This window comes from Tachysurus fulvidraco, chromosome 8 (assembly GCF_022655615.1).
Source record: "Tachysurus fulvidraco isolate hzauxx_2018 chromosome 8, HZAU_PFXX_2.0, whole genome shotgun sequence".
NCBI lineage: Eukaryota > Metazoa > Chordata > Actinopteri > Siluriformes > Bagridae > Tachysurus > Tachysurus fulvidraco.
In genome coordinates, this window is record NC_062525.1 from 21883477 (window position 1) to 21895726 (window position 12250).

At 36.5% G+C, this 12250-nt stretch overlaps 1 protein-coding gene across 1 annotated transcript; it reads left to right on the top strand.

Annotated features, from left to right (window-relative positions):
• The first annotated feature begins 1030 nt into the window (after nucleotides 1-1030).
• On the top strand, nucleotides 1031-11826 carry LOC113650616 (protein phosphatase 1 regulatory subunit 1B-like). The gene is made up of 5 exons (XM_027159037.2): nucleotides 1031-1406; nucleotides 7652-7735; nucleotides 7942-8017; nucleotides 10047-10142; nucleotides 11089-11826. The coding sequence occupies exons 1-5, from the start codon at nucleotides 1317-1319 to the stop codon at nucleotides 11220-11222; spliced, it is 480 nt and encodes a 159-aa protein (XP_027014838.1). The 5' UTR covers nucleotides 1031-1316; the 3' UTR covers nucleotides 11223-11826.
• The last annotated feature ends 424 nt before the right edge of the window (nucleotides 11827-12250 follow it).

The window sequence follows — 12250 nt, forward strand, 5'->3', positions numbered from 1 at the left end:
TCAGGTTTGCAATTTGGGATAATTATTATGATGAATGCATGGGTGTAGTGCGGTGTCACGTCAGTGAAAAAGGATCCGCACACATAATGTGAGTGTGTGTATGTGAGTGTGTGTATGTGAGTGTGTGTGCGTGTGTGTGTGTATGTGTGGGTATGTTTTTATCTTAAAACAAATGTCCTTATATGGATAGGAATATCTAACTGATTTGATCTTGTGTTAAAATTTAACTGTTTTCTTTAAAGAAAGCTAAACAATCAAACAAACAAACAAACAAATAAAGATAAAGGGTTTACTTTGAGGTTAAGGTTAGCATTAGATTTCGGTGTACTATTCTTTTATTTTAACATTGTTACAGAAAGTCTTCAGAAAAACAAAGACCTGATTTCAGCAAAGAAGTTTTGGATCAGAGTATCAGAGTAAGAGGTGCATAAACCAGAGGATATTTGAAACACCAGCATTTTTTCAGAAGTTTAAACTGAAAATAAAGGATCCACATGTCCTACATAATGAGTCCTACACATTGTGGATATTAAAACACGCCCCCTGCCACCAGCCATACAACACTCCGCCCCACACAAACCACGCCCACATTTTTATAAAAACCTCTAGGACATTGTGAGGGACAATCACCAGCATCTTATTATCAGCCCCAGTCTTTCTATCTCTCTTTCATTCCTCCATTCTTCCCCTCAATCCCTTTTGTTACTTCTTTATTAAGCTCAATCCGTCACCCCTCCCTCTCTCTTTTATTCTCCTCCATCCACCCTTTTTCGTGTCGTTCCCTCTGTTTCTTTTGCCGTCACTGTCCCATTTTCCGTGTTCACAGCATCTATTTATTCTCTCCGACCCTGTCTCTCTCTTTCTCTCGCTCGCGCCCCCCTCACCCCCCCCCCTCTCTCGCTCTCTCTCCCTCTCCCCCTAGCTCTCGCTCTCATTCTCTCTCTGTGGCTCTCTCTCCTTCTTTCCCCCTCCCTCCCCCCTCTGTCTCTCTCCTCTCTCTCCATCTCTCTTTCACGCCCCCCTCCTCTCTCTCTCTCTCTCTCTCTCTCTCTCTCTCTCTCTCTCTCTCTCTCTCTCTCTCTCTCTCTCTCTCTGGGAGTGAAAGACATAATACTCCACAACCTGGAGTGTGTCAGAGCGAGAGAAAGCGAGGTGTCATTGGAAACACGGAAAGGAAGACAGATAGCTGTGCGGTTGTAAATAATAAGCAAAGTGAGAGACACGGGACTAAAGTAGCTTTCTGATCTGAGGACGTTACTGAAACACTGCTTTGTTGGAAAGAGGAAAATATCCAGATCTGTTTTTAACCATCTGAGATGGAGGGAGAGATAAAAGAAGGGAGGAAGATCCAGTTTTCTGTTCCCTCCGCAGGTCCGATTCAGCTCGACCCCAGACAAGTGGAGATGGTAAGAAAAACAAGCGTGTTAGTTATCAGATGATTTCAGCTCCACTAAGCCCACAATTTATGTTATTTATATATATAAATAAAACGCACAGTTACACCTATAACTGTGTGGATAAAAATAGCAGCACGTTCGTTTATGTGAGAGAAATATGTGTTAATTCCATCGGGCTCAAGACGTGGGCTCGAAAAATATTATAGTGCCTTACATTAACATTTTATTACAATGAAATTAGAACGATATATATATATATATATATATATATATATATATATATATATATATATATATATATATATATATGAATACCTACCAAAATTTATGATAGCTTTAAAGTTCATGTGTTAATCTGTTGCTGATTAATTAAAGTCAACTAATTAATATATCTAATCAATTAATCATTCAGTGGAGCATTCGATCCCAAATCATTCTATAGCTACCATAGTTATTCAAATCAATGCCACGTCATTTCATATTGATTCATATGACAAATTTATAGATATTATCTCCATCCCTCATGCTAACCCTCATCTCTGGCACTAGAAACATCTAGGACAAAGTTGTTTATTATCTTTCATGTAACATGCTTATACATTTAAAAAAAAAAAAGAAAAGAAAAAACTTGTCTAGGGGATAGGAAGTGGTTTAATTAAGTGTGTCCCAATGGGGCACTAGAAGAAGTCTCAGAGGGCAGATTTGCTGCCAAGGTGGGAGTTATATCTTAGTCTCATTCTCCTGTCAATCAGTGACACGAGCCAATCAGGATCATAGGTATGCAGAAGAGGGCAGATAGTGCTTTCATTTCAGTGTGTTCAGCTGCCAACTTATGAAACAATACAAAACAGTGAATGCTGGTGATGGGGAAAATGAATGCTGTATCGCGGTACCTGTAATTCAGAAACAGTTTTACTTTGTACTTCAAATTTGGCAGCTGGTCTGCAGGGATTTTAACCCTGTAGTGTTCTCATGTTAACCTCGTCCCTTGTGCTAAGCCTAACCCATTCAGTACTTTTACAGTATACTGATCAGTTTGTATCAACTTGCAGCTGTTGGGAAATTTGCTTGAGAACTACAGGACTACTATAAGTAAGTGTGTTGATGACATCTAAATAACTAATTAATAACTAACTAATAATAAATTACAAATAAATAAATAATAAATAAGTAAATAAATTTTACAAGCAGTTTATCAGATGAATAAAACAATGAATAATCCTTTGTTTCTACTAAAGCAGTTATGGTAAATAAATTTTGGAGTGGCATCAGGGGTGGCCAATCAGATGTTAGGGGTAAGCAACAACCCTGGCCATCCATTTGGCTCTGAAACAGCAGCAGTTTTTGGATTTACAGCATATATTTTATTCATAATAGTAAACATTATAGGAAGTGTTCATGGGTTCATGTGTGTATTATGAAGAAGCCTGTAACAGCTCTCAGCAGTTTAAGGGGTTAAAAACAAGATGTAAATGTCAGTTTTGTACTGGAAAAAAGGAAATGTCATTACAATTAACATTTTTCTATGTCCTTAGATTTTTTCCTTTCTATTTTTTTCTTAAAATAATGCAAAAAAATATATTTGGACAAGCTTGCGAACAAGTAAAAAAATCCTTTCACATTTTATAATTATCAAGAGGATTTGCACAAAGTCAATGTTTGCTTTGTCTGAAAATGAACAGAGCCAAAATACATGTTTTTAACTTTTACATATTATAAAGTTTTATCCTTTTAACATAAGTTATAATTTATAAGTTTTAATCTAAGTGTTAAACATAATAATAATAATAATAATAATAATAATAATAATAATAATAATAATAACAATAATAATAACAATAATAATTATTATTGTTATTATTGTTATTATTATTATTATTATTATTATTATTATTATTATTATTATTATTATTATTATTATTATTATTATTATTATTATTGTTTGATTTGCTCCCAATCAGACAATTACATTTATAGGTTTACAGACAAAACTAGTGGTTTGGAGCAAGTAGTAATGGTTGTATGGTCATATATTTTTACTGTACATCAAAACACAAACATGGAAAGCAGTAACTTTGGAACCTGCAGAGCACTGTGTGATGCTAGCGTGAAATATCACCTGGCTGAAATCATTTTGCTTTTCAGTTCAATGTTTAAATTAAATGGAAATATTTAGATGATGGCTTTTAATTGTTGTTGAATGTATATGGAATGAATGTATCATTCTGGCCAAATATCATCTATTACCATCATATAACCAAATCTGAAGGCAGCATCATTTAAATAGTTATTCGTTTATTTAAACAACTTTTAGCACAATATTATCTGAGGGTGATATGGATGATCATTTTTCTATATCACTAGTTTTCTGACAGAAACTCTGGCTGTACAGCTCAATCACAGTAGGGCGGACGCTCACACCGAATCAGAAACTAGTAATCAATGTGTAAGCAAATAAGTGTTTAATCGTTGCTGTTAAAGTTTTAAGACATTTCTTTATCATTTAAGGAAGGAGTCTCTAGTGTCAGCGCTTTGTGATGTTCAGTAGGTCATAACAGATAATAACAGTGTTAAGTGTTATACTAAATGATAATGATTATTGATTATATGGTAAACTCCTGAACTCCATCACTAGGATTATGCGTCAATCTGCCTGGCAACAGATTATGTAATAATTGTGCGTGTGTGTGTGTGTGAGTGTGTGTATGTGTGTGTTAGTGTGTGGTGAGAAACTAGTTCAGCGTCAGGTGCTGTGTCACGTTTCCACCCAATTAGCTGAGAGACAAGGAGAGGAACAGAGAATAAGAAGAGTGTCTGAGAAAGAGAGGAATGGATGGAGGGATTATAGGATATGAAAAGAGGGAAAATGCGGATGAGTGGAGGATAGAGGAGGCTTGAGTGATTACGTAATGAAAAAAGCTGCTGTAGGTAGAAACTGTGAACTGCAGAAGAGATTTGGGGAAAATATGTTTATGTGTGTTTAGCTTAAACATGTATGATGATGATTAATAAACCTGGAAAAAGCATATGGACTAAAACTGTGATTAGTGACTCATTTTCACATCAACTGGTGAACTGAGGGGAAGACATGAGTTTTGTGTTGAAGTGGATGTTCTGTGAATTTTAGTGGCTTTGTTAAACTGCTAAGTATCCCACACACATTACGAGTATATAGTGCATGTATGTGTGTGTGTGTGTGTGTGTGTGTGTGAGAGAGAGAGAGAGAGAGAGAGAGAGAGAGATTAACAAAAAGGAGCATTACCATATAAATAGACCCAGCTGAAGAGAATGCCTATAAAAGAAGGATGGCGTGTGAGAGAGCCTTCGCCCCCCTGGGTGGTGGATTTCAAACTTGAAATTGTTGTTCAGGGTCGAACATAATATGTACTTTCAGCAGTCTAATGAGTAATACTAATGAGTTCAATTCCCAATTGCACCAAAAGGATATAAAGTTAAGATCATCAAGATCATGGTGTAGAGATAGTGTGTGTTCCGTGTGTTTAACGATGCTTATGGGAAACTCGGCTCAGTACATTTCTCTCTGACGATTTTGAAATTTTTTGTTCAAATACTGAATATGGGCTCATTTTGTTGTGGTGAATAATTATCAAAATAAATCCAATTGTTATGGCCCATAGGCCACGTGTTTGATTCTCCTGCTGTATTCTGTCATTTAAACATGTAACTCATTCCGTCTTCAGAAAGAATGAACACAGGAATCATGCAACAGTACATTTCATACATAAACACTACACAGGAATCATATCTGTGAGATCTGAACTACCGCTGCATGTTTTTTTTCAAATTAGAATGGTGCCATCAGTTGTACTGTTGCCACTCAAGATTTCTATCAAATGTTATGTGACTAGATAAGGAGAATAAACCGTCCATCACTGTACTGTCTATACTGTATTTACACGTGTATTTATATACCCATTCACACAAATGTGACAGCAAGATTTCCATCACTTAAAGCTTGCTAAAAATCCTAATTACCAATCCCCAGTAATACTAATCCAGAGTACTACCTCTGTACTAATCCTAGTAGTACTAGTAGTTCTCTTTATTCCGGTATCTCATTATCACTAATCCCTGTTATTTATAATCCTGCATACTCCTCATCACTACTAATCCCCATTACTATCAATCCACATTACCCATATCATAATCACTACTAATCCCCATTATTATTAACCCTCATTTCCCTTATCCTCATCACTACTAATCCCCATTACTTTCAGTCCTCATTACCCTTATCCTCATCCCTAGTAATCATGATTGCTGCCAATTCTCCATTGCGACTAATCACAAATCCTCATTACTGATAATTCCCAGCATTTCTAATGCGCATTACTGATATTTATCATTACTAGTAATCCCCATTTCTACTAATTCTAATGACCACAAATTCTGATTACTAGTCACGATAATTACAATTGCTGCTTATTCATGTGGCAAGTAATCCTCATCATTATCAACCCTCCTGATTACTAATCATCACTAGTATTAATCCTCCTAATTTCACTATTTCTAGTCTCACTGTAACTAATCCCCCTCACCACTAATATTAAATTACCACAAATCATGACAACTATTAATCCTGATGGCAACTAATCCCAAGTAATTTTAAGCCTCATTACTACTAATCTCTTTTCATACTAATCATCATTGTTACTAATCCCCTTTTCTACTAATTCCCATTACTATTAATCTTCTGAGTTGCTTTACTGGGATAAAAAGTTGAGTGGATTTTTTTTTTCATTTTACTGCAAAGCACAAGAAGTACATAACATCTCCCACCACCACAACTGCCTACAGTGATGTGAATCATGCACACACGCACACGCACACACACACACACACACACACACACACACACACACACGCACACACACATATACACACACAAACACACACCCACAGTAAATTGCCTATTTCGGTTGATATATCGTACTGTACAAACATTTTTTTTGCTGTATAGATTGAGGTCAGTCGTGAGATCTTTGTAGATTAGGATTTGAAATAAAACCACAGCATGAGGTCTATTTTTTTACTCATTTCAATCCACAAAAACTTTGTGGTTAAAAACGTAAAGTGGTCTTTGATCCTGGTCTAAATGTCAAGGTGAGATTTAATTAAAAAGAGCAATATGTCATTGTAATGGTTGGCAAATTGCTGTAGTATAAGAGAAATAAAACACTTCAGGACATGCCATTACACAAAAACAATCAACTCCTTTGTGCCACTGGTAACTCCACGTACTCCATTCACTCAGTATTTTTCTATCATGTTATTTACTTATCACCTTGTTAGTGTCAGTGCAGAATGACTTGAAGCATCATGTTTATACAGAAATCATCATTTGTGTTTAAGATATTTACGTTACACGCTATGATGCATAGAACAGGGTTTGCGAGTCGTGACTGTGGCTAAAAATGGACTCTTGTTAGTCAGGGTGGTGTAATGTGTTGGAGTTAGATTATACATAGAACAGCGCATTACATAATCAATATAGAAAAGCATAGAAAAAAGTAGTTGCCTTGACAGTGGCAGCATCATCTTACTAAATAGATTTAAAATAGCTCTACACCAAGTGTCTAAACTAGTATAGTGTCACTGATCATGCAGGTAGGTTTAAAAACTCTCAGGACAGTTTTCTGTTTCAGCACACTTAAGGATTAGAGAACAGAGACAATGGACAAGGTCAAATAAAAGTCACCTGGAGTCTAAAGACATCATTATGGATTTAGGACAACTTTTAGCACTGATTAAATGCATCACACATTTTTAATTTTTTTTATTTCCTGTTATCCTTCTACATGATGGTCAGACATGTTTGATTGGATTTTGCCCAATCTTTCAGGATTACTCCGGATGTGCATACGCATATTTGATGGATTTTTATGCCTCAAATAATACCCTCTAAGTTTTATTACGTAGCTGCATATGCAACCACTGTGCCAGGTTATGGCCGAGCCGCTGATCGCAAAAACACAAATAAATCCATACCAAGCCATGTGTGTTACATTATAAAATTCAGCTTCATGAGAGTGGGGAGCGTTAAATAAAAAATAATATACTGTACGGTAAACTATACTGTTTGCATGCTCCCATCAATGGATTTTGAATAAACCACATATTTGATGATCTAGAATATTACAAAGCAGCTGTATATTATATTATATTATATTATATTATATTATATTATATTATATTATATTATAACTTTTGCCGGGTTTGTGTTTTGAAATCAGATTCGGCGTCGAAGGCCGACCCCAGCCACGCTTTTCCGCATGACAGATCACCCGTCTCCGGAGGAAGAGAGTCCCAGCATTCCGGTAAAGTGGATCCATAAATGAACACAACTGTCTACAACACATACATTAAAAGCAACTAACCCAGTCTATCATTTTATATTGATACAATGATTAATGCACGTGATGTATCAAATAACTTATTATGGTCATTATTAGAAATATCACTATAGAAACAAGGAGATATTATCCAATAATATTCATCTTTTATTTATTTGATTACATATTAGATGTTTGTTAGTGAAAATGGAGTTTCAAAGCCCAAGAATATGGACGCAGCCATTTATCAGCCTCCTTCACTCAAAGGTAAGAAATTTATTTCATTTCTATTTATTTATATATTTCTATTTATTTCATTTAATGTTGAAAAAAAATTTACGCATTAAATTATTCCGCATTACTACAAAACAAAAACATAATAATACTGCTTTAGAGGGTATATGGCTACACACACACACACACACACACACACACACACACACACACACACACACACACACACACACACACACACACACACACACACACACACACAGATATTTGTTCTTTAGTCATCACCTGATGATGTTCTACAAGGTGACCTTTCTCTGAGATGTGAGAAGTGAAAAAAGAAGACTGTCAGATGAAAGCAATTATATACTCAATATGATACTATGACTATTTAATAAGAAACTGGAGGGAAACACACACACACACACACACACACACACACACACACACACACACACACACACACACACACGCACACACACACACACGCCTTATTGTCCACATAACTGAGCTGTGCAGGTGTTCTATTAGACACGTGAGCCTATGAGGATGACAGAACTCGAGTAAGAAAATTCAACTGAAGCAAAATGTACTTTTAATCTTGCGAAACAAACAAACAAACAAACAAACAAACAAACAAACAAACAAACAAATAAATAAATAAAAATGGAAGCACAAGGGTGAGCAAAAGGCATTTCTATTTCAAAGCTACTGGAGTTTGTGTATTATTTGAAGACTAAACAACCTGAAACAAGACTTTTTTGTAACTCTACGGTAGTAAATTTGTATTTTATTTAAAATTTATAGATTTAGGAAACTGGGGTTTTAGAAATAATGCTATGTTCAACACAGTGAAACCTTTTCATTGTAAACAACACCATGTGATACAATAATATCCATCCTGTGAGATAATTTCATATGTCTGTTATATGTCTCATAATTGACCCACTGGTAACACACACACACAACTCTTACTATAAATCCCATAATGCACTGCAACATCTGCCGTGCAGTGTAGAGCCCCACCTGTACCATTCAGATAAACTTTAATTGATTTGAAATAGATTTTTTTTTGTATTTTGCTCCATCCATAAACCATTTTTTCAAAATGTTGAATTTTAAGGTCTACAAGGTTCTAAAGATAAGTGACCCAGAACCTGATGCTGCCACCACCACCACATTTCTGTAGGATTATGTTGAACTGAGCATGGCCTGCGTTATTTGCAGAGGTATTTGCACCTCAAATACCTCTGACTCGGCTTGTTCGCTCTCGTTGTCATCTTAAAGATGGCTCTTCCTTAGCGATAGTTTCTTTCTAGCCAGCCTCTATGACAGTCTTCACTTCTTCAGGGCTTTTGAGATGGTTGTCTGGTTTAGCTTTACTGCACTCTCAAGCACAGCAAACACAGAGAGCTTTGTTTTGTGCTGAGTTTTGAGGGATGGCCTTGTCTAGGTAGTGTTTGGGTGTTGTGATTCTTTCACGTCCTTCCTCAGTATTGATTCAAAGGTGTTTACTTGGATTTTTTAGATATAATTATCCACCTATTGCTAAGTTATGGGGGGCACGGTGGCTTAGTGCTTAGCATGTTTGCCTGACACCTCCAGGGTCGGGGTTCAATTCCCGCCTCCTCCTTGTGTGTGTGGAGTTTGCATGTTCTCCCCGTGTCTCGTTGGTTTCCTCCGGGTACTCCGGTTTCCTCCCCCAGTCCAAAGACATGCATGGTAGGTTGATTGGCATCTCTGGAAAGTTGTCCGTAGTGTGTGTGTGTGTGAGTGAATGAGAGTGTGTGTGTGCCCTGCGATGGGTTGGCACTCCATCCAGGGTGTATCCTGCCTCGATGCCCCATGACGCCTGACATAGGCACAGGCTCCCCGTGACCGGAGTAGTTCGGATAAGCGGTAGAAAATGAGTGAGAGTGAGTGCTAAGTTATAAAATTCGATTATCTTATCTTAAGCCTCTTTATTTTAGAATGCAACTTAGTCCAAGACGATTCTTAAATATTAAACCCTAGCGTTAACCTCAGAACTTACACAATCTTTTTTGTTTTGTGTTTTCTTTCATAGCTGTTCAAAAGATGGCACAAGCTCACATTAAATCTCCAGACACTCCTTCATCAGAATCATCCGACAACGAAGATGCGTCTTCGACTTCTCCTAGTGGTGAGTGGAAACTTTATTTGTTTACGAAGTCAACATATGTCAAAAAAGCCATCGTATACGCTAAATCCAAAATAGAACGTTCATACAGCAACAATATGAAAAACAACAGATAACGAATAACTTTTTCAACCGCACTGTGGTTAGGACTGAAGAAAGAGAATCTTAGAGTTTCTCTACATATCACAATACCGCTGTGATGCTAGATCTCCTCATACACCATGTCTGGCACAATGACAGAAGTAGATTAATAATCCAATACTCCTAGCCAGTTATAGAGCTATTAGCCTGCAAAAGGCAGATTTGTAGAAAGTGTAAATAAGGAGCGAGAAGAAGAAAAGTGAAAGTCTGCCATTATGCCAGAAGAAGCATTTAGGTGTTCAAACCCCATCCAGTGATGGTCAAGCGCAATGAAACAGAACTTACTCATTAACATGAACGTTAACAATTTAACAGAAATATAAGCATTTGAACTGAATATTGTGTTGTCATGGAAAAATTTATATTGGTGTACTAACTTTTTAGGACTTTTTTAGGGTTTTTTTATCTGCAAGATTATCTTTTATCTTGCAGATATGAGCAGATCCGACCAATCAAATCATCAGTCTGGGTATAAGAGTCCGAAATATGGTATAATGGAAAAATACAACCAAATGGAAAAATACTAAAGAATGTTTCTCCAGCGTGAAACTTTACTTATTGAAATATAGAGCTGATCTTACAGAGATGATGTTCAAGGGCATTGTTGAGAACTGCTGAGCCTGGGGCTATATTCTGGTATTCTGTATATTCACCGTCATTGTGAAGGGAGAACAAAATATCTCAAGCTTGACCTTTGTGTGTGTGTGTGTGTGTGTGTGTGTGGGGGTGTGTGTGTGTGTGTGTGTGTGTGTGTGTGTGTGTGTGTGTGTGTGTGTGTGTGTGTGTGTTTTATATATTTCACCTGCAGGTCCACCGGATGAAACCAAATCTGAGGTATCAGAGCGTCCATCATCATCAGGAGTATTAAGAGAAGTGGAAGCAGAACATTTAAGAGCAGAAATCCCAGAAAACTGGGAGCATGAGGAAGAAGGGGAAGAATGAAAGCTGATGAGGTAGAAACCAGACAGGAAACTTATATATGTATGACATATATATGACAATTGTGTGAGAAGAACCATATTTTTATAAAATGAGGATATAAAGATATAAGAGGGAGAGAGAGAGAGAGAGAGAGAGAGAGAGAGAGAGAGAGAGAGAGAGAGAGAGAGAGAGAGAGAGAGAGAGATTATGTGTGGGTGTGAGACATAGGGACAGAGAGAAAGGTCATGTTGAAGGTCAGTATATAATGAAGTGAAGAAAGAGAAGCTGTTGAAGTTATTAATGTGTCACCATAAAGCTTTAATCATTTTTCACAGACCAGATACAAGGTCATTGTCAAATATGCACGTTAATAAAAAATGTACCTTAATGCTATGGATTATTTACTTTTATACATCTGGTCCAAAAAGTCAAGAACTACTTTAATTTCTGGTATCGATCTGGGATCGAATGCATTATTATTACGACAATAAAAAAGCACCAGTTTATTTAATTTTAATGTCATTTTAAGCATTGCTGCTCAATCCTGTATCCATAAATCATTTATTTTATGTCATCAATCCAGTCTGTAATAAGTAACTTGATATAAACAGCACAAAAAGCTTTATGTTTCCTGTTTTTTCTTCCCTTTTATCTTCCATTTAGGATTTCGAAACTCTCTCTAAATAGCGCTGTCCTAATTAGACTATGCCTCGATCCAGACCACTGGGTTTAATCCTCCTGAGGAATGAGGTGTAGTTTTTAGATTCATAACTAATACCTACAATGTACAACTCTCAGGAAGATGCGTCCAAACTTTCCTTTTAGCAGACAAAGACTTGTCCATCTCATGTAGAAATCTCCTGTTCATGTAATTAAGGGATTTCATTATTCCATATTCCACTGGACCTTTTTAATAGATGAAACTTTTCCCTAAGGAAATATGGTGTACCCTATCACTACCTCAAGATACTGGGGTACTACACTAGACATTTTGTTCCTTCTGGTGCCATTTCAAACTTTATTTATAGAGCACTTTAAAACAACCAAAG